The following is a 23,581-nucleotide window of genomic DNA, read 5'->3' as shown; positions in this document are numbered from 1 at the left end:
GCCCTGCGCAAAACAGCAGCATTATTGTTGCCAACATGTAGCATCAGAATCAATCACAGGCAAGTATGCGTGGCATGTGTCAGTCTTACGGTTTTTAAAAAAAACCTCAGCCCACTGTCAATCTTTAATCTAATTTAAAGGGTCATAGATTTGGGGCATAATATCCCTTTGCTTGGACTTTCTCCCTCCAGCCTGACTCGGCGGACTGACCATTTGCACCACCGCCGTCACAGCCCGCATTTAGCGCAACACAAAGGCCTCACTAGCAGATTAGAGGTGTCGCAAATGGAATTGTTGTGAATATTTGTGAGCAAATGGAGGATCTTGTTATTTTTCAAAAAAAAAAAAAAAAAAAGAAAGTGTGGGGAGAAGAACACTTAATGGCATGGGATCTTTCCGCTCGCTGCACTTTCAGATGCAATTGTAGATCGAAGTCAGACTTGTCACGTTGAGCCAAAGTGAATTCCTAACATCCAGGACGTGCCTGTCTACTCCGGACAAATTGCATCCAATCACCCCGGGGGAATTCGGCTAATGTCTCGATCCAGGGCCGGGGAGCATGGAGAGAAAACAAATCAAACTCTGCACACAGAGCGTGTAGGGCTTATTAAAACATTTCACACAGGGGGACAGAGAGAGAGAGAGAGAGACGCGGAGAGTGTGTCTGCATGTGCGTGTGCGTATGTGTGTGTGTATGTGTGTCTGTGTTGGGGGGGGGCGTAATTAGGCTATATACTCTTTGGACACTGTATCTTAAATTGGAGATATCAGATGGCCAATCTAAACATCTCTGCACACTTCATGCCTGCTGTTTGAATGGCAGACTCAGCAGCAACAGGCCTCACAATTTTGCCCACTCCATGATCACTTTCCAAATCGACTAATCGCTGGCCTTTTTCTCATTATTTAGACTAATATAGACCTATAGTGTTATTTTTGACGAGAAAAAAAAGAAGAAAAAAAGTCCACAACTTCAAGCATAAATAACAAAGTTTGAACCAAATATAGGGTCTATTCCACAGCACAGTTTAAACTTGAAGTTCAGATAGAACTTACCTCCTGGTCTCCATTGCAATTAATCCTAATTTAGAAGGATGAAATGCCCCTCTTGGACGCAGCTTCAGCTCTGCGTGCACCCTCTGCTTTCTGGTAACGTGCTCGGTCCCCTGGACATTTTTCTCTGTCTGCTACAGCGACAGTAAACAATAAGCTCATGAGGCGTAGGCTATGGCGACATAATGTTCTGCATGGCTAGAGAGGGGAGGTCGATCATTACACAATTTGTTTTAAATTTGATCAGTCGGACCGAGCAAGAGAATGGCATTTTCCTTGAAAGCCTCGCGCCGGGGCTCTCATGTAGTTTTAAAACATGCTCCATCATTCATGTTGTCCTGGCCTCTATATATCTGCACCGACATGTAAATGGGCAATAATTTCAAATAGTTAACTTTGATTTAAACGTGTGTGGTTACTATATCATGAGCAGTGAGGATTGGGATGCACACAAGCAGATATTCAGTGTCATAAGTATTTGAGTTCCCATACTTCCATAAAAAAAAAAAAAAAAAAAACATTGAAAAAAACTGTCTGTGTGTGTGTGTATGTGTGTGAGGGAAAGGGAGAGGGAGAGAGGGTGGCGTTGTGCAGCAGCGTGGTGACGGCAGAGGGAAAACCGGCTGGACAGATTTGCGTTTACGCCTGATCTGCTTCTGGAGAGCGGGGCTGTGTGGGAAGGGAAAGGGAGCACCTGGCCCGACCGCTGTATCCCATCTCGTTTTATTGACAGCCTGATAAGCAGGGACCAAGCCGTGCGGTTTCCAGCGCGGATGTCGAGCACCCTGCTGCGTTGCACAGTATCAAGGCTTCTTAATGGCTGTTCCTCCAAATAATGGACCCAAACACAGCCAGTCCTGACTGGCCCGTACCTGCGCTGCCCCGGTCTCTTCCTGAGAGACAAGCAGCGACGCGGTTGCCCATTTACTCACCTTCTTGTTCAAATTGACACAAACATCAGAGGTTGTGAAATAGGATTCGAGGCTTTTAGCCCGCCTTAGTGAAAGGGAAGCTAAAGCCCCATTATGAGTTACGGATGAGAATTTTATAGGGCTGTAGAAATAAAAAAAAAAAAAAAAACGTTTTTAGCGACTTGTCTACACTATAATTCTTGTTTATGATTACTTTTTTTAATCCTTGAAAGAGGACTGCGTTATACAAAAGCTTTGGAAATGAGTCTAGGCCTACAGCCCAAATACATCATGAGGAGACATTTTCATAGGTCCTTTGAGTGGGACTTGCCTGCACCTTTCTATCCACACCTGTTGCATACTGAGCATGCTCAGATTAAAAAAGGGAAAAACCAAAACAAAACAACAACACTATGTACATGCTCGTGTCTTAATACCCTGATGATATTATAGCTCTTAAAGGAAGCAGCTGTTAGGGGGAAATGCAGCAAAAGTTTTCATAAATCTAAAGTTGTATTAAAATATCTTGCAAAAACTCTCCCCTTAAAACTTTAATACTTAGCTAATAAACAGGTCAGGTTACGTCTTTGGTGGATGTTGTTTTGATTGGATATGAATTTCTTTTGCTAAGATTGTGCAAGTGTTTTCCATTTCAGGATAAATTAAAAGGACATACCTCCATGTGTTATTTTTACTTTTAAAAACACACCCAGCGCATAGTTTGTTTTTCTAAGTAGAGGGTTTTTTTTAACTCCTGTTCAAACTCGAGCAAAGCACAAAGCATCTATTCTTGCCTAAGTGGTCTTCAGAGAACCGTTGAATCCCCACTGGCGCTGCCCTAAGATCATGTAATGTGTAAATGTAAGACAGAAAAAAGAAAATAAGAAAGCCATCACACAGTAATAGTGAAGAACTGTTCGCTGTCCGTCTGTGGAAATTTAGACAGTTTGGGACAATAAGGTGGAGTAAAATAAAATACAAAATATAAAGACAAAAACAGACGGAAGTTTTCCCTGTTAGCTGTCAGTCCCTGCATACAGCAGACACACTGGGACAGAAACACAGGCCGGTGTTCTCCACATGTTGGCTACCGTGTGCACTTCCCTATTCTGTGCTCTGTGTCCTGTCCAAGGTATGACGTCGCCCCGTCGCTCCAGCCAATCACTGCCAACTTTAGGCTGATGCTGAAGGGAAAGTTGCTGGTAAAAGAGCCGCAGATTTTTTTCCCCCCACTCTCATTGACATTTCAACTCCACGACGGATCCAAAGGTAGATAGATTTTTGAATCGGGACCTATAAGTTTCTGTCGCTGTGACACGAAGGGAAGATCCGGGGAGGAGAGAAGCGAATTTATACGCACAGGATACCGGTCATAGACGCGTCTGCTGCCTTTCATGCGGTGAGTTTGGACGGACATCGTGCCAGTTTCTTTTTAATATTTAAATCCCTGATGTGTTGGAAATCCTGCTTTTGAGAATATTTAAACGCTGCACAAGCGCGACACTTTAACAAATCTCGCCAGTCAGGCACTAACTTGAACGTGCATGCTGATTGATTATAAGCCTGCGACATGGGCTAAAGTTAGGTAAAATTATTGGTTAAGTGCTTGCACGTTACTCTGTGTAGCCTACAGGAGGTGTGCACCCACACAAAGTTGAACACAGCGAGCTGACTTGGTTTTTGTTGTCATCTATCACACACGCATACAGCGTGTAATTAGCGATATTCACTGAGGAATTAAGCGCACGTCACTCCTTAAAAAGCGGCTATTATTGCAAGCTTTACGCTGGGGAAATTAAAGGCTTGGACCTGTACAGTAAACTGAATGTGGACGGGATCTATTCAGCTTTACTCGATCCATCAGCGCGCTGGAAATGACGCTGTCCATCAGCAGAATATGTGCAGGCTGCAGTTTTGCGCTTCATCGCGCTGTATCCGTGGGATTTGGGGGAAACACCTTGATATTTTTGGCTTATGCGTTAAGTTAAAGAAGTTATAGATCGTGTTGTAAAATTAGATATTTTAAAAGGTTTTGACAGCAACTTCCAAAAAAAAAAAAAAAATGTCTCAAATTTTCAACTACAACGTAGCATGTAGGGAAATGACATGTGCGCCTTCGGGGTTTTTAGATTGATTTTGGTCTCTATATAAAATGAGTCTGGGCCTACTATATAGTATATATATTTACACTATACATTTATAGATGCTTATATATTTTTGAATTTTAGTCCCTCTTTTAACGACATGTGCTTCCAGATAGGAGATTATTTTCATCTCCTTTGGTAAGCATAATACAATCTGATTTCCAAACAGTAGCTGGGAGTCTTTGGATGCCCCGGGTTCAGGCGCTTGTATGTTTGGGTCCAGTGTTTCTTCATGTCACGCTTGCCGAGCAGCGCTGTGACACCATTAGCCCCGGTGTTTATCCCAGCCTTCAGCCTTTTGCCAGGAGAGGGCTTCTGTGGACTGTTACACCTTCTGTGGGCTACACAAGAATTTCCCCGATCTGCTCCACCATGTCTGTCCACAAGTCAGTGAAGTGAGCGTGCACTGTGAAGGTTGAATTAGGCCATATAAAAACAATATTTGTATTAACTTATTTACAGTAGCCACAACCCATAATACATCCTGTTCTTACACAGTAGAGGAGAAAGAGGAGGTCAACTGAAAACAGCTGAAAATACAGTTAATTTAAAGACATGTAAACTAGTTTCTGTATTTAAGGCCTTTAGACCAAGGAGAATGAGGACCATGATAGAGTTATGTTTCCTCATATTTACTTAATGTGCTGAGAAATAAATCGGCATCAGCCTCAGCTCCGGGACGCGCTCCATGTGCCATTTAAGAAAAAAAAAAAAAAAAAAAAAAAAAAAAGCAGTAGATTAATGAAAAATGTTCCCAAAAGTCGAACAAGCATGTAATTGTTTAATTATTGTTGATAAAAACAGAATTACACATTGTAAAAGTGCAGATGATTTATGCAAATTAGCCACCGACGTCCCCATGAATCTCTTTAGAGTTAATAAATCTGACAATCCGAGGCTGTTTGATGAATGACAAGTCAGCTCACCAAGAGAGCAGCACACAGATTCAGGTAGACATTTCTATTGTTTACTGTTTTTATAAAATACTGGTTGTTGTTGTTGTTGTTATTATTATTATTATTATTATTATTATTATTATTATTATCATCATCATCATTAAATAATAATAATAATTAGTAGTAGTAAAAAATATAATTTTAAATTACTTTGTTTTACTTTAAATTGATTCTATAACTCTCAAAATCACTATAATATTATCAGAAGGAATACTGTTAAAATTACCAGCTAATAATTATAGTTAATAATTGTCATCATCAACAAAAATAGTAGAAATGAAAGAGAAAAAATTATAATAATGTTTGTTTACTTGCTCAAAGGTGCATAAAGCAGGTATATTAAAATGTGAGGCCTGTAAATGATCATTTTTAATAAGCAGCAGGTAGAGGTGGAATTTGTGGGAGGTAATAACAGTTAGGCCGCATTTATAATGTGCATGCAGCAGTGTCCTGAGACAAAACAAAACAAACAGGGATTGGTGTTGTTCTGAAGCAATTAACTAACTCATGCCTCCTTCTCTAACACAAGAATATAGATCACTGTGTTCCAATTCCTCTTTTTCAATTACATGAAGCAGCCCAGTCATCCTTTATTTACAGCATACAATCTTTTTCTAGCAGACCTCCTCAGATATCACCATAAAGAAAAGGTGATTAAACTATGACTTTCTGTAGATCATCACAAAGGTAAACAACTATCAATAAAAGAAAAATAATTTCAAAAAATACACTTAAAAAAACAAACAGATTTTCAGAGAAAAACCTCAAATTTGCAGCACTAATTACACGATTTTTACACTACACGTGATGCATTTGCCTCATAAAGATTTATATCAGCCTGTAAAGGGTAAACTGTAATCCCAATTAAAAGCGATCTAAATTAGGTGGGTTTACCCTCCACTACATCCTTTCCCTGTCCAAAAACAATGTCACTGTTTTTCACTCCAGCTCCCTCCCCTTACGTTTCTTTCTTTCTTTCTTTCTTTTTTCTTCCTTCCTTTCTTTTTTTTTTGTATTTAAAAGTTTCTAGAGGGGTACAAATACCACATTGCCTTGGGGGAAAATAGCGACCAGATTAGGCTTTCTTTTCAAGGCCTGTGACATTAGTTGCTGCTAATCCGAATTGGGCTAATTGCTTTCCCAACATCAGCCTTCCCGGTTTTTGCAGACTTCTGCAGCCACCCAGACTACCTCACAAAATCAGAGAAATATATAGAAAATATAGTTTCAAACAAGGCTCTTGATGATAAAGCTGTAGGCCTATACTTGACATACCAGAAGAGGTTGTGAGAAAAAAAAAAATCTCTGGAGAGTGGAGACAACGAATTAGCTCTTGGAGCGGATTTACAGCTTAACCAAAGAAATCAATAACCTACTGGAGGTATTGTTTCCCAAAGAAAACTACTTGACACACTCATCGGGGAATCTGTCTTTCAGTGAAGCAGGTTAGTGGTGTGAATTTTTTTGACAGCTGCAGTCTGTGACAAGTGAGTGGCAATAACATTTACGCTATAAAGGTAGACTACAACCACAAGAAATTAGTATCTATTAAACATAGATTGGTGATAGATGGAGATTTTCGCAGTAGAGATTACATTTTTTGGAGGAGATGTTTCATTTTTGTCACCATTGAGCTCAGCTTATGTGTTGAAATCAGAGAATTAAACAACACTTCTATTACTTAAAACTGAAAAAAAAAGGTTTTCCATTGGGTTGATGCTTCAACAGCTCTTATGCAGCTGTCCAAACCACATGCACTCACTGTGGCTGAGCGACATGAGGACGCATAGTTCAGTAAACACTGCAGGCTCTCAAAAAAAAGACACTGAGGTACTTTATTTTTTATTTTTTTGGTTAGACTGTTCCTCCAACTTTCATTCAATCCAGCTACAGGCGCCAAAAATGTTGGAAAATGATGCTGCCCTATTAGATCTCTAGAAAATAGTCAAATGAAAAGTTAAACTCTGCATGATGACTCCTGTATGTTCAGTCATTTACAGTAACTCATAACTAACACGAGGTTCCCTCATAGCACAAACTCCTATCGGGTGGCTGGAGGAGGGAGGGGAGGTGGAGGTGGGGGGGTGTTTGTGGTCTAATGCATGTCTAATAGGGGGGTCCTTGACGTGAAAATGTTTGCCTCCCCCCCTCCCTCCTCTCTTGCTGATATAAGCTGCGAGCATTCACGGTAGGCCTATAGGCTGAGCCACCAGTCTAAGTGAGTAGAAACAATGCAGGAAGGAGAAACAGATGAATGTGCTCGTTTAGTTTACGGGTTGTTTGATGAAGGAGTATTGGCCAAAGTGTTGTTCCTCACCGCGGGACCCTCGGTGACAGTTTGAGCCGGTCCTCTCAGCTCATTATCTCGCCGGCCCACTGAGGGCCCCATTCAAGCCGGGCAGTCCCTCTCTCTCTCTCTCTCTCTCTCTCTCTCTGTCTCTCTCTCTCTCTCCCCCTTCCTCCCTCCCTCCCTCTCACCCTCTCTCTCTCTCTGGCAGCGTCGTTTGTCTACTCATTGAACCCATAGTCAGGAATGCGATGGTTGTTAGGGAGTCCTCTTTCACCTCCAAAGTGTTTTATTGATGAGCTCTGACTTCTCCTACTTTTTCACATGTCAAAGAAAGTCAAGTGTAGGCCTCCATGACTTCATTTCATGGCCTCCCATCCCTAAAAAAAAAGCTATTTCTCTCCCCTCCCCCTGCTTATGCCTGTCCCTCTCCTCTCTCTCTCTCTCTCTCTCTCTTTCTCTCTCTCTCTCTCTCCCTGCCCTTTCATGCACCCCCTTTTCTGCTTTAGTTTGGCTTCCACGTCCATACAACCCTCATTCTCTTCCCTTCGGTTCTCTTCCTTTGGAGTAAGCGACGGGGCTCCTCAGTGCTGAGACTGGTGCTGCCCAAAGCTCCGAGTGTATACTCAAACACGGGCGCAGAGGGGTTGCTTTTGGGTGCGTTGAGGTGTGCGTTAATAGCCAGTCATTCAACCAGCGCAGTTCGGGAGCGTGTGGCCATGGCTACACAGTCATTTGCTTTACTTTATTTACGCGTGCTATTTGCTGTCAGGTCGCAGGAGTGACGTCGCCTTGCCTCGCAAATGTGTCCATAAAAAGCACCCGAGCTTGCCTAAAGGCTGCGCTCTTTACGCATGGCGTTCTTGTTGACAGGAGGGGTAAGGCTATTCAGGGGAAGGTGATACCCAAAAGAATCAACAAAAGCACGTGGTGGACATTTTTTTTTTTTTTTTTTGATGGTTTTTAGTGAGGGAGGGCCGTCACAAAGTTTACATGTTCCCATGTGGAGCTTTAAAGCTAAAGAGCAACTCTCCCCCCAAACTAAGCTGCATTACTCTCCAGCAGCAGCAAAGTTTCCATTCAGGGATGTTTTGGGGACTTCAGATGATTTTTTTTTTTAATTGTATTTATTTTGCCGCAATATAGAGCTAATTTGTGTGTTAAGTTATTTGTTGTCTTAAGCAAACTTAAGTATCAGTGCTTAAAAGGAGAACAATACTAGTACAAGGTATTTGAACATTTTGTGTTTTTCAAAGTGCAAATTGTTGTCACACGTGGATGCAGAACCAAGAATAAAAAAAAACAAAACAAATAAAAAACAGAGGTGACATTTAGCAACGTGTCCCCAGACTTTTCCACAGCATAATTACATGCGCCTCTATAACATTAATCGCATCTGTAGAGCACCGACTGCTTGATTAAAGGCACGCTGCAGCTCTTTGTGATTTTAATTTGGTGTTACGATTCACGTGTGGGAAGCTCCACTGCTAGTTTCTGTCCCCTCACAGCTCAAGCTAGCCTCAGGTTTTGAGCTGAACATGCCTGAGATTCCCTCCGCGGACCCAATTCAGCCTGGAAGAAGGAGCTTCCCGTCCAATAGGCATTTCCGAGGCAGTTGCTTTGCAATAGGGAAATATTCAGCAAGTGAGCGCTGGGTATTTGCATGCGTGGGCTGATTAGTGGGTTGGGAAGACGAGATTCTCTCTCTCTCTCTCTCTCTCTCTCTCTCTCTCTCTCTCTCTCTCTCTCTCTCTCTCTCTCTCTCTCTCTCTCTCCCTCTCTCTCTCTCTCTCTTTCTCGCTGTGACTCGGCCCCGTTTCCCGCTCTGGCTGTGGTGCAGGGGGAAGTGTTTATATGGGGGATGATGACAGAGGTCGGGTCGCGCTAATGGGCCAGTGAAGAGCGGCGGAGGGAGGCGAGGCGAAGCGAGGCGCACACAGCAGACCAGGAACACATACATTAATACACTTGTTCCATCACCAATCAGCATAGGTGTGTTCATTCTCTTACCCCCACCTCTTTCTACCACTACCCTCCTACCCTCTCCTCCTCCCTCCTCTCTGTCTCTCTCTCTCTTTCTCTTCCCCACTCTCTCTCTTTCCGACTCTCTCATTCGCTCTCTCACACGCCAGCGCACATCCTCGCCAAACTCCGTGCGTCCTGACATCTGAGTTCACTGTCAATCTCTGTCTCCTTCGCAGGGATATCCCCTCCGTCTCCGCCGAAGACCACTGGAAACTAATTTTTCCCTCTTCTAAACTTCCGGAAAGAGACTGATCCTGGTCGGCTTTTTTTTTCTTTCTGTGGTGTGGAGAACTAGGCTGTAGCCTATAGTTTGCCAAGGACTTTGACAACAACGCAGGATGCCCCAAAAAGGTGAGATCCTGACTAAAAGTTTGTCTGTGCTGTTAAATTATGGAGTTACTATATGGGACATATAATATATTTCTATTATTATTTTTAGGCTGTTATTGTTATTATTATTATTGTTATTATCATTATTATCATTCTTCTTATTATTATTAGGTTAGTATTATTATTACTATTATAAGTAATTTATTCTCGGCCGTAGGAGGAGGTTTAGCAGTGGGGTGTGTTGTGGCTGTTTTATCGTTTGGACTGTGCAGCCTGTCTTCTGACTGGACTCTTCCCCCAAAAAGTGCGAACAGCCTTTAGCGTCTCTGTCTGTTTTATCTGCTCGATTTTTTTTGTTGTTGTGTTTATAGGCCTTACGGATAGCTTACCGCTTATTTATGACAGCAAAGAGTAAAAAGTCACGTTGGGCCAGGACAGTGATCATCGTGGAGAATGGGGCGCAATGACCCGTTGAGGAAAGGTGTCAGATTGATTCATGCAGGCGAGTCACCCAAGCGCCTTCTCACAAAAAAAACCCCTCCATGAAACGAGAGGAGGCCGGTTTTAGCGTGTTTGTTTGTGTGTCAGAGAAAATACAACTTTCCCCCTTTTTTTTTTACTCTAAGCTGCCTCAGTCTGCCTTTAATAACAGCGCGCCACTACATTTCCATTTTAGCAGTTAAAACTGTGTAGTATTTGAAAAACAATCAGAGAGCAACACTGACAGACCGATCATGTGAAGTAATGTTTCATGCAAAATACAGATTGCTGCTGCTTTGAAACCGTTTTTACAAAACAAGTAGACATATTTATAATAATTATAAAAAAAATCATTCATTTCCTGTATTTATTCAATTTATTTTTAATTTTTAAATATAAAATAAAAGCCTCCCTCAAAAAAAGAAATAAAAATAAAAAAGACTGATAGCAAAACCCCACCAGGCCTATAGATTAATATGTTGAGATGCACTTAATTGAGTTGACATTAAACCAATTGGCTGCACAACTATAACTAAATGTATTCTAACACACAAAAATATTTTTAAAGTCATCTTCATGTGTGTATGTATATATATGTACATATTCTCTGTTAGCTTGCAGCTCGGCCATTGTAGTCAAGGCCTACATGAACTATTTCTGCATATGAATGTTGTGAGCGCAGGATCCAGCGGCCAGAATAAGCATGTTGAATTAAGACATTGTTGTTACGGATTACTAAAGGAAAAGAAATGCAGATTAGACCGTAGTTAACCTCTGGAACAACAACGTTTGAGCTTTCGACCTTAAATAAATGATTAACCACTTGGACCATACAGGGCTAAAAGCTACTGACTGCAGTCTGTTCTCAGCCTGGTCAGACTTAGCTGAATAATTATTTTATCCATATCAAATTAAACATCATGACATTAAGCCAAAAAGAACAGTATCTAAATTAGTTGCTTTGGTAATTTTAGCTTATGCCAAACAGGCTAACTCGGGCTATGTGGGGCAGTGTGATGGAATCTGAATTTGATTAATGACCGAGCAGCCTATTTGTTAAAACACCAAAGAAAGCTACAATCCAAATGCAATGGCGGCCCTATGCGTGCATCTCACAAACTAGCCTTGGACTAAACACAGCCTGTTAGACGTCGGTATTAGGCCATTTTGCTCTGCACACAACACAACTTTGCATGGAGGGAGAAAATGAAAACTTCAGACTTCTCCCTCTCTGGCCCCCTTTTTATCTGTTCTCCATTCAATAGCTTCTTTAATGCATTTGTCTTTTCCAATTGAGCGCCCTACTGCGCTGTTGTGTCTTTAAACCCGCTTTACAACCCGCACCAGCAGCACAAAATAACCACCAAATATTTATAACAAGAAATTACTTTTTACATTTTTTTTCTTTAAAAAAAAAAAAAAAAAGGAGGGCAAACAAAACCCACATTCACACAGTAGCGGCATCGGGGGTCACGGTCGTGTGTGTATGTGTGTCAGTGTGTGTGTCAGTGTGTGTGTGTGTGTGTGTGTGTGTGTGTGTGTGTGTGTGTGTGTGTGTGTGTGTGTGTGTGTGTGTGTGTGTGTGTGTGTGAATGGTCCCGGAGGGGGTGGATGCATGCCTCCGGCTCTTTGTATTAATCTGAACTTGTTGGTGTGTTTAGTGGGGAAGCTGTGTGTTTCTAGTCGCAGAGGCCGAGTTTTCGCCCCGGGTTTGAGGTATATGGAGGCAGAAAAGGGGGTGCATTGTTGGAGTCCAGCAGGCTTTGTACACCAGCTTTGTACCCCCTCCTGGTCTGGACTTTTGCAGAGCAGTGAGGCGAGGTAGACAACGTGTGTCACTGTACAATTTCCACGATAGACTCCACAAGAGGGGGGGTATCAAGTTTGAAAAAAACATATATTTATATATAGAAGCCCCTTACTGAGACGATGAGGGCTGATTTCTTTATCTGAACTAAAAAGAAACCCTTTTGAAAGAAAACGTACAGGCCCAATATCACGACTATAGGCTGTTAGGGTTAATTTATTCTGACAAGTGCTTTCGGAAACAGGCCCCATTAAAGATGTTAAAATAATGTTGTCCCGTGTCACTTTTAATTTCTGTGCTTGGCAGCAACATTCAGGTGCATCTTAATGTAGATACAGTAGCTTTAAAGTACATCAGTATAGCTGTGGCTGTGCTAATGTGTTGTTTTGCTTTGTCCTATAGGGAGACATTAAGTAGTGAAAACGGCAGATGATTGACTAAATTGTAATAGAGTGGACAGTCAACTCTGTTTCCAGGCAAGTTTAATTAATACTGAAATACATACATACACTGAGGATGTGAAATTCATTATGCATCTATTATGTTTTAAGCACCAGATCCGCAAAAATTCAAATCGAACGAGATGAGAAACTGTATTTCTTTTTTTTAAAGAAAAATGTTGCAAATAATTTGACTTTAAAAAAAAAATCTTTGTTTATGTTTTGATGCTAACCACTTTTGTTATTTCCTTGTGACGCTTAGAATACCACAACCAAGCCACGTGGGAGTCTGGCGTAGCCTCAATGATGCAGAACAGTAAGTTGTTTTTTTGTTTTTTTTTAAACATTTATTTGTGTGGATACTTTGATTACAACCGCAAGTTTTAATGTGGTTGCATGGAAGCAACACCCACTGACATTATGCACTGGTTGTTATAGCGCAATAACTTTAGGAGCACTTTAAAAGGAGGAAAAGGAAATGTAATGTACATGCATAAATATGCATGACTTTGAGGTGCAGGGGCGACATATTCGCAGTTATTTGATGGTCGTTTCATTGCTGTTAATTTATTTTTTTTATTTATTTATTTTTTTTGCAATGATAGGTAGGCAAGTTATTATTGAACAAGTTAATCACACGTCGTCCTGCTCCAGAGAGAGAGAGAGGGAGAGAGAGAGGGGGGGGGGGAGAGAGAGGGAGAATAGAGGGGGTTGGGTTGAGAGGGAGATTTTTGTTTCTGCTTGAGTTGGTATTAAATAATTGCACAGCCGTCTGCATTAGCGTTAGAGCTGGCTGCCAGGCTGCATACAAGATTAGCTGCGTAGAGAAGAGCCCTGCATGAAACATGAGGAATAGCAATAATGTCTTATGTAGATTAGTCCATATTCTTCACGGACAGACAGCATGAACTAGAAAGAAAATGCTCATATTATAACCGCGGGCCTCACAGTTAGGTGCAGGCTGAGCTCACAGCGGAAGATAAATATTAACAACCATATTGTCGTGGGTGCCAATCAAAAATATGGTAGATGAAGTTGCTTATAGGGCCTCTGTGTTTTTTTAAAGTGGCCCATGAGTTGAATATTGTCTTATTGCTGGTGTGTTCAAACCAAAAAGGATAAACATGAAACATTTTCTCTCTTGCTGCTGGACAAGAGGTGTATGACATCTGTGATGAAGGTGTGTGGAATAATTTTATTATATTATTCTCCATATACCTTGATGACGTGTCTGTGCTGTAATCTGTGCGCATTAGTCAAAATATGTTTGAAGCCAATGTTGGATTATGACAGTCTGGGGTTGATTTTTATTTAATGTGTAGAGGTGTGATTCATTGTATAAAAAGACCTGTGATGAAAAAAAACATAAATACTTTTACAAACTGGTGGCATGAGCTCCTTATTTTACAGGCCGGAGCGCTACGCTTCGATTGCGCAATGGCAAAGGATTTTTTTTTTTTTTTTTTTTTTGCTTGCCAGTTGTCCATTATAGAGATGATGGGGCCTTATCAAAGCTGTGTACAATACCCTGTGCTCCTGCTTTGCTGCGGATTGATGTTAATGGGATGCTCCCCTGGCTTGGCGTGTGATGTCTGGTGCGAATTGCCGAGGAGATATCATTGGGCCCGGCCCTTTGGGTTGTCTAAAGGTCGCGACGGCCTCGGTGGCTTTTGTGCTAATAACTCCTGGGTGTATATGGTGGGGAGCGTCCAAATTGACACCATATGTTTTCCTATTAGTCGACTTGCAATAGAATACAAGGCGCATAATCAGCGCCAGCGGGCGAGATCGACTCTGGGCACTTGAGGGAATTGTGCCATGATTAAGACTTAACCTTAGGAGAGTTTGATTTTTATGTGATGTCCTTATCTGACGGTTTTATCGATCCGGAGGATTTATATGATAGTTATAAATCAGAGGTGATGGAGCAGCCCTGGAAAACCCCGCAGAGCAGGGGGGCTGCTTAATGCGGGTAGGCCAATTTCAGCGTAAGAAGTCTATTAATTCCACTTAATCCTGGAATTACCAAAGAGCAGGAGGGATGATAATGGATTTACTATCAATCAGATCCACGCTGGAAGATTATTACACATAGCGACCAAAAGGGATATGTTACTCAGTTAAACAGGTTTATTTTCACTCGCCTATATGCGGGCCCTTTGGAACATTTAAATAAAATAAAGGCTGTAGTTTAGAGCAGAGTGCTGTGACATATTTCAGAGTAAAGACGCCCACCGATTGCACACAACAGGACTGCAGTGGCTGTGAGCATTTGTTGTCAAATACAAACAAGGGGGGAAAAAACTGCATGTCACTTTTAATATGTTAAGAATCCAGGCGCGCCCTCGTTTCTGTGACCGCGCGTAGCCCCTGGCCACCTTAAAACGAAGTCTCCCTCGGAGGGTAAACGAGTTGCGTCCAATTTTGTCTGAGTGATATCCAAATGCAGACAGAAAGGGTCGTTTTATCATGCTACTATTTGTCGTGACGATGCGATTTTCAAAAGCAGAGCGGTGTCATAAAGTGACATGCCTGCCACAAGTGCTCCAACTGATCTTTTCAATTAGCCTCCCATGCATGATCCGAGGCGACTTCCGCCTATTTCCAGAAATTAAGCTCAAACTTGACGTGCAGCTAGCTTTATTTTAAAGACAAATGTCAGGCAGGCTCATCATATTTTCCCCCTCTTCTATATTTGGAGCTTATTTATTGCTAAGGAGCCTCTGCTCCCGGAGTCAATGTACCGGGCGGCAGCGCAGGGGAAGGCAGCGGAGAAACAGAGAGCAGCTCAGGCACTCCGGGGAGTCAGCTCTCCCTTTTGGCTTCAGGTTTGCGGGCTTATTCTGTGCTTTAGAGAGATACCATAGAACAATTTTAGCAAAAAGCAATCTTTTTAGACGATAACCCATTATTTTTGAGCAAGTATCCCATGTGGTGTCTATCCTATTGATGCGTAATTATTGTGCGTTTTGAAGGACTATCATAGAAAGGACTTGTCGATTTAGCGTTACTTTACAAAAAAAGCTGTGCCTTTGAATGAAAGCTCATTTAATACATTATTTCATGTCTAGTGTTTTATGTGATTGTCGCTGTCTGCTGGTTATTATTTGGAGGATAGTTTATGAGTGAGGTGCTGGTCTTGGAGATGCGCAGCTGTACATGAAGGGATGGATAACGGTGCGAATGCTTTAATACCCAAGTTTGCTGTTTTGATAAAAGGTTTGTAGAATATCCTCGAGGGCAGAGGAGCGACTGAGTTGTTAATTTAATATTAGAAATAAGACGTTGAGATGTTTTAGTTTATCTGAGGCTACTGATGTTTCATCCATGTTCTGCATGTCTTACTAAATAACTGCGCAGTTTGGATTGTACCGAGCGCTGTGACAATTTCTTAAAACTATTCTTTTATCAGTGCACTCCGGTTTAAGACACTTTTTTTCTGTTTTACAACAATGAGAATTCATTTTTTTTTGAAGACAACTGCAATGTACCTCTGTGTGCTATCTTCATGTTTCACCTTTAACTCGGTTATCTTGTGCGCTTGTATAATACTTTTCACCATTCAATGAAAATCATTTGCTTTATCACACATGTTTTAATTGAACTCGTAATATGATGTGATGACTGCGATGCTTTTGTCTCCATGTAGGTCACAGTGGCGTAAACCAGCTTGGTGGTGTGTTTGTTAATGGTAGACCGCTGCCGGATTCCACCAGGCAGAAAATAGTTGAACTTGCTCACAGTGGTGCTCGACCCTGCGACATCTCCAGGATACTGCAGGTGACAAACACGCTTCTTTTTGATCCGAAAACTGACTTTGTTCTGAATGCAAACTATACTTTGAATTTTTTTTACAATTGTTGCAAAATATGAAAGACATCATGGTATGATTTTCACATGAAATTAAGCCTAAATGCTGCTGTGATCGTCTTAAGTCAATATAATTCTTATTAATTAGTTGAATCATTTTTATTAACTGGAAATGTAACAAGGCCGACAGAAAGGAAAGTAATCTGCCTGCTCTTATAATGAATAAATCTATTGTAGGAAATGCCTAATATACCATTCAAGGCATATTTTTTGTGTTTATAGACCCATGATGAAGTCCAAGTGCTGGACAGTGAAAAGGTGATAATTATTTGACGCCATCTTAGAAATTCCGCTAATAGTCCTAAATAATGTATGTCAATTGTGTCTTTTGTTTTCTATCCAGGTATCCAACGGCTGTGTGAGCAAGATCCTGGGCAGATATTATGAAACCGGTTCCATAAGACCGAGAGCAATAGGCGGCAGCAAGCCCAGGGTCGCCACTCCAGAGGTGGTCGCGAAAATCGCGCAGTACAAGCGGGAGTGTCCGTCTATCTTCGCGTGGGAGATCCGTGACAGACTTCTGTCGGAGGGGATCTGCACCAACGACAATATACCCAGTGTAAGTGTATTGACTGTAAGTTATGTGCATGATTTAATTTGCCACATGAAATGACTTTTTTTTCTCATGCAGTGGAGGAAAAGGAGATGGGCAACCAACCATTCAGTCTTATTAAATACAGTGCGTTTCAAAGTGTGGGGCACGCATTACTGCATATGTGATCACCCAAACATACAGTCAATTAAAGGGAGCTCGTTGTCCATTTTTTTTGTGCGCTTTACAGGAACATCCTCCTGCGCAGATTTATAATTATTATAAGGTGTGTGTGTGTGTGTGTGTGTGTGCTGTGAACCCGCTGCACGCCGCGTATAAACACACTGCTCCATCTGAGATCTAATCCTAATCTTATCATATGTAATTTGTCATTCAGGTGTCATCGATAAACAGAGTCCTCCGCAACCTGGCTAGTGAAAAGCAACAGATGGGCGCAGATGGCATGTATGACAAGCTGAGAATGCTCAACGGTCAGACAGGAACTTGGGGGACCCGGCCCGGCTGGTACCCCGGAACATCAGTGCCAGGGCAGCCCAACCAAGGTGAGCCTCATTATCACACAGTGGCAATAAAGACACCTTGACGCATGCATAGTTGTACTGGTGGACGCATTTGGTTAATGTATCTCAAAAGTAAGGCGACAACGAGGCGAGCAAAGTTTGATTTGACCCTTATTTGGATTCTCAGACTTGGTTAATATTTATAGTAAGTCACACACACACACACAAAAAAAGTCTATATATGTGGGAGATGCACAAAGATTAATGTGAACTCCACAGAGGTCACCATCAAATATATGAATAGTTTTACAGCTTACTATTCCAGTGGTTCCGGTCAACGGCTCTGTTTGCAGGAAGGCATTGTATTGGCAATGCTTTGATGCCCTGAACAAGACCCCCAATTAAGACTAGTCGATTAGAGGAAGCCAGCATAGGCCATGCATGCAGTCTCAATGCCTCCACTGTCCCAGACATGGATGTGCGTGACAGCGGCTTGTCCTTTCAGCAGAGGTGTCCATCCAACAGCCTGCATTTTCCTCCCCTCCTGATGGGGAGGCAGAGCCGGGGAGCTGTGTGCGGGGATATTAGTACAAAGGAATGTTTTCCTTCACACGCAATGATTGGTTATGGGAACGGTCCGCACTACGTGTAATTGCTCATTAGAGAGGGCTTTGTCTCTCATTATGGCAACATGCAGGAGTGTGGAGATGGTAAGGCTGCTGTGGAAATGTTCCACTTCAGAGGGTTCCTGTCGGCCAACTGGAGGCCAAAACACAGCGGATTTTCTTTTTTTTCTTCTTCTTTTTTTTGTTCCTCATAAGAAACCCACCTTTCACGTGAAATATTCATTCATTAAACAAAGTATCACGAGGGAGCATCGTCTCTGCTTTACATGCACGAGAGAGGCGGAAATGCAAGTGGTGGAATTCAGTCGTAGCAAATAATAATTTGCATTTGTTTGATGACCATTTGGACACGTGGGGCTGTTATTAAGAAGCAGTAAAGCGGAAACGATCATATTAACAACTAAAATGATTAACTTTATTTTAAAATACTACCACTAATTTTCATTATTATTGTTCTTAATGTTATTATTATCACAAATAGGAATTTATAATTTATATAATAATATTATAAATTATAGTTATTTAGTTTTACTGTTGTTGCCGTTGGTTTAGTCTGACATAGGCTATTTTATTAATTATTATTAATTATTATTGGTTCTTGATAGCTATCTAATTATTCAATTAGGATAATTTTCAATTATAATTCCATAATAATAATAATAATAATAATAATAATAATAATAATAATAATAATAATACGTTATGTGCTTTTAATCAAATAAGTGCTTAGATGAAACAGTTGTGTCAAGGGAAGGAAAATATGTTTTCCATCTGACAGCCGAGTAAGCAGATATAATGGCTACATGGAGAGTGACAGGGCCCCAAAGAAGACAACTCTATCCAAAGAGGCACGAATAAAACTCCTCACCGATTTCGTCTTTTATCTCTTTCTCATTCTCATTCGCTGGCTATATGGCTCTAAATCCCGTCTATAGGATTTGGTCTCTCACTTTCTCTTTCAGTTTTAAGCGGTTTCTCAAGAGTGTTTTGATCTGGTCTCAGCGGCTGAAAGGTGCCGCAATTGGTTCGGTATCTCTTTTTTTGCTGCTTTTCCGCCTCACTGGTTGAGACATCGTGATACTAAAGAATGAGTTTATTTCCCAGCGCTTTTATAAAGAAAACAAATCCCATCCTAGCGTCAGTGGGTCTGGCAGACGGATAATAGCTGCACATTCACTCCTTTTTATGGATTATCCGGAGTGAAGAAACAAATAGCGTGGATACAAACTACTGGCCTATAGAGGAAGACTTTTGTCTCTTTTTTTTTTTTTTGCAGCAAGAGAAATTGTCAAGAAACATGGCGCATCAGGTTTCCATCAGTGAACCAAGACTTTCACATATAAACACACTATATATTTTATTTTTGTTCAGGAAATTTGTAGATTCCCGTTGCAGCAGAATTACAAGCAAACTTGTGTAGCTTCATGTGCTTCAATTCACATAATAGAAAAACGCCTTTTTTAAAAAAATATAAATTCATACTCCAAAATCTTTCACACAAACCAACTTCAGTTTGGCTTGAAGTTTGCGCATACAAACTTGAGTTTTTGGGTTGCATGTAGCCTTCATATTTGCACATGAGCCCGCTGCATGGCCACAAGCCTTCCTGCACCTGTTCCACCTCGTATCACTGAGCAAACCACTAGCTCACTAAACTCTGCCAATGCGTCCCCCCCCCCCCACCCCCCCCCTCCCAAAAAAAAAAAAAAACATAAACAAAATCTGCATACAAAAACTGAAATGCTCCCTCGTGAGTTTAACCAGACAGACATCAGTGAGATATTACATAAACCACCCTCTATCAACGCACCCCCCTGCTTAATTTCGCATTAACTTCTCGGTGTGATAATGATGTCCAACAACAAGACAGACATTAGTCGATAAGCCTCGCCCTGCAACTGAAGGGGCCTTTGGGCCCACCGCGGACAAGCAGGAGCAGTGAATAGATTGGCCTTATTTTGGTTGTTCAGGGGGTTGCATGCTCTCTCCTCACTCATTTGTTTCCAATTGAAGACAGAAATCCTGACTGGCGTGTAGCTGGCCGGGGGACGTGATTAATGATGGTAGTGGATAAGGGTTAACACACTGGACTCAAAGCTCTGTTGACTGGGATCCTCGTGCGCACAATGCCAAAGTACTATAGCCTGTGCGCCTCCAGAGAGAGAGGATCCTTTTGTCATCTCCTCCAATAGCCCCCTCCCACCCCTCCCATATATTACACCCACCAAGGGCTCACTGCTCGTCCCTGGCTGTGTCCATAGTTTAATGGTTTCCCTTACTCCTGAAGGCATTGTATCATTCTGAAAAGCGTCTTCTCCTATTCAAAAGTTGGTGGTCACCTCAATGGCTATACCAACGCCCATATGGGAACGACCATTGAGGCATTGCTCTGCCCTAAAAAAAAAAAAAAGGTGGGGGGGAGGCTAGAGAGTTTGGGGTTTTAATACATTTCATAGGCTCTGAAAAGAGGCTCGCCACATCTTGTCACATTTCTCTTAACCTTTTGAGAACACACGCCATTGTTGCGAAGCGATAAGTACGCGGAGTCTTTCCCTCGCCAGCCTGTTTTTCCCACAATATTTTATAAACAGTGAAACCGCAAAGCCTTTTTTTTTTTTTTGATATTGTTCCTTTTCACGCAGGCAGTCGTCTGTAATCCGGCAACATTAAGAAGAAATTACAATAATTCCTCTGGTTTTGAATGAAATCAACCATGACATGGGCTTTAATTAATGATGTTGCACCGCTGTCTGTACAATTAGCTGCGGGCCGATGACACCCGAAAATTAATTATTCAATTAGCTTAATTGAATGTATATTTCCATTACATATTTTTTTTTCTTTTCTTTATGCAGATGGTTGCCAACAACAAGATGGTGCAGGAGAAAACACAAACTCCATCAGCTCAAACGGCGAAGATTCAGAGGAGACACAGATGCGGCTGCAGCTAAAGAGAAAACTGCAGAGAAATCGCACGTCCTTCACACAGGAGCAAATTGAAGCACTGGAAAAAGGTCAAATAACCAGTGAATAATTAATACATTTATATCCGCTATATTAATTTTTTTATTTTTGCAAACTGTTCCTTTTCTTATTAATATAATTATACTGAATATATTAGATTAAATTCCCTATGAGGGAGCTACTACATTTATGGTTTATTTTAATAAACTAATATATCTGTCTCATAGCTCTGCTTGTTTAATCGATTATTAGCAGGTTGAGAAGTTTTGTTGGGCCTTGACGTGCATCTGATTACCTGACAGTAAGGCTGGGCGATATGGACAAAATCAAATATCACAGTCTTTTTGACTAAATACCTCAATATTGATAATGGACAATATTGTAGGGATGACTATTGGTGTTTTCACAAAATATTTACACAATGAGATTTTTGATAAATAATCATCAGTAATGTGGATATAATTACTAAGTGGGTAAAGGCAAATAATAGAACAGAACAAAGTTCAGAAAATTACATCACTTTAATGTAATGCAGCCATTAAAACTAGGAAATGACAACACTCATTCCATATCACGATACAGCGATATCCAAAATCAAAGACGATATCTGGTCTCATATCACAATATAATATCAATATATTGCCCAGCCCTATCTGACAGCACTGCAAAATTAAAATTAGCCTCAAACTAAATTTTTTTGCTTATTTCCTAACTCTTTTATGTGTGATTTCCTGCATTACAGAATTTGAAAGAACTCATTATCCAGATGTTTTCGCGCGTGAGAGACTAGCAGCGAAAATCGACCTGCCCGAAGCAAGAATACAAGTGAGTGAACAGGACTTATCCGTGAAGGTTTTCAAACATTACCAAAAGAAAATAAGGTATGAAAACTAACACTGAGTTTCCAATTGCAGGTATGGTTCTCAAACAGAAGAGCAAAGTGGAGGCGAGAGGAGAAGCTGCGGAACCAGCGCCGGCAGGCCAACAACTCCTCCAGTCACATTCCCATCAGCAGCAGCTTCAGCACCAGCGTCTACCAGGCCATCCCACAGCCCACCACACCGGGTAGGTCTAATTTGTCGCACTTATAATATACATTTATATCATCACCCTGAACTCCATGGGATAGGTTATATAAGATCAATGTAAAATATTATTAAATATGATTATGAGACAACCTGCGGAATCATATGAAAGGGGGAAAGAGGCCTCGCTGGCTGTGCGCTCTAGTTCACATGAAGAAGCACCGGTGGTTTTCCTTTTGATGGATGATTGAGCAAAACTTCTCAGCTGACTATCTGTGTAATTACCGAATCAGGCACGAGGGCACACCGGCAGAGCTGAAGCTCATGCTCACAAGTCAATCACCTGAGACACACACTGTACAGTATCTGTCCGGGCCCATCAGCCTGTCAAATAAGGCGCCACCTCACGCATGCACTGCTTAACGATAATGAGACCAGCCTTTTTCATTTTGGAAATTCTTAACCACATATATTTTTTTTTCCCCATCTCCATCCACAGTGTCTTTCACCTCGGGGTCGATGCTGGGTAGACCTGACTCAGCACTCACAAACACCTACAGTGCGCTGCCCCCCATGCCCAGCTTCACCATGGCAAACAATCTACCTATGCAAGTAAGTAAAAGACCATAATCCATAGTAATCAATCATTTTTTAAAGATATGCTTTTAAAGTGGAAATATTTTAACATGTCTGATATGACTGTTAGAGTGCACACGATGAGTAATTTAAAATTGTACTTCCAGGCCAGACAAAAACCTTCCTTTAAATCTTATTTTTCATTGAAGAACAGAAGTAGAACTAAAATTATAAATAACATTAAATCAGACATGTCTGCCTATGAGAGCTTACAGCATTAAAGACTGAGCTGAAAAGTATGGTTGGCTAAGCTAATGTAACATTCTCTCCCCATCTATAGCCCAGCCAGACCTCCTCTTATTCCTGCATGCTGCCTACCAGTCCGCCTGTGAACGGGCGGAGCTACGAAACATACACGCCCCCTCATATGCAGGCACATATGAACAGCCAATCAATGTCCACTTCTGGTACCACCTCAACAGGTAGGCAGAAAGTTCATTGTTTACCAACATGCTTGGGAATTAATTAAATCAAAGCGTGGAAACTCTGAATCCTCTAATGAAATATCTGCCACCTTTCCTAATTAGGGGGTACTACATAGCCATCTTTGATTCATGATCTGTTGCAGCAACTTTCCTTTTCCTTTCCGTCTATTTGAGAAAACTTCATGGTCTAAACATCTCTGGATCAATATCTCTATATTTCATATCATTTTCCTTTCCTGCAGTTGCATGAACCAAGTTCATTTCACCACTGCTCTAAGCCATCATGTCAATCCCACTACTCCAGCCCATAGTTTAGTTCCACCCCATTAGGACACTGTTATTGAGAGCCATATATACCGGTTATAGTCATGAAGAGTTAATCATGCATAACCACATTTCCTCTGTGCTAAATTGCTAATTAATTTGATTCATTTGCTGTTGTACTCTGTCTGTTTAAATGCCATTGCCAAAGCCTCAATTTATCGAGCTTGCAAGCATTTTACTGTGCAACCATGTGCAGAGCATTGTGACTCATTGCAGCTCCACTGC

General features: G+C 41.4%; 1 protein-coding gene across 7 annotated transcripts in view; it reads left to right on the top strand.

The window, feature by feature from the left end:
* pax6b (paired box 6b) overlaps positions 1-23,581 on the top strand; it is a 40,071-nt gene that overhangs the window by 14,533 nt on the left and 1,957 nt on the right. Inside the window, exons 4-16 of one of the 7 annotated variants that reach the window (XM_044347305.1) lie at positions 9,553-9,727; positions 12,396-12,469; positions 12,696-12,749; positions 13,590-13,613; positions 16,083-16,213; positions 16,526-16,561; positions 16,647-16,862; positions 17,233-17,398; positions 20,838-20,996; positions 21,689-21,771; positions 21,861-22,011; positions 22,471-22,583; positions 22,888-23,029. In XM_044347305.1, coding sequence (XP_044203240.1) covers positions 12,737-12,749; positions 13,590-13,613; positions 16,083-16,213; positions 16,526-16,561; positions 16,647-16,862; positions 17,233-17,398; positions 20,838-20,996; positions 21,689-21,771; positions 21,861-22,011; positions 22,471-22,583; positions 22,888-23,029 — 1,234 coding nt within the window. In that variant the 5' untranslated portion in view covers positions 9,553-9,727; positions 12,396-12,469; positions 12,696-12,736. Of the gene's footprint in view, positions 1-3,161; positions 3,364-9,224; positions 9,344-9,552; positions 9,728-12,395; positions 12,470-12,695; positions 12,750-13,589; positions 13,614-16,082; positions 16,214-16,525; positions 16,562-16,646; positions 16,863-17,232; positions 17,399-20,837; positions 20,997-21,688; positions 21,772-21,860; positions 22,012-22,470; positions 22,584-22,887; positions 23,030-23,581 lie in introns of those variants that run through there. The other 6 variants (XM_044347276.1, XM_044347287.1, XM_044347267.1 and 3 more) reach the window with 6 other exon arrangements.

Source organism: Thunnus albacares, chromosome 1 (assembly GCF_914725855.1).
Source record: "Thunnus albacares chromosome 1, fThuAlb1.1, whole genome shotgun sequence".
In the NCBI taxonomy this organism is placed as follows: Eukaryota; Metazoa; Chordata; class Actinopteri; order Scombriformes; family Scombridae; genus Thunnus; species Thunnus albacares.
This window is presented reverse-complemented; position numbering and strand designations above follow the sequence as displayed.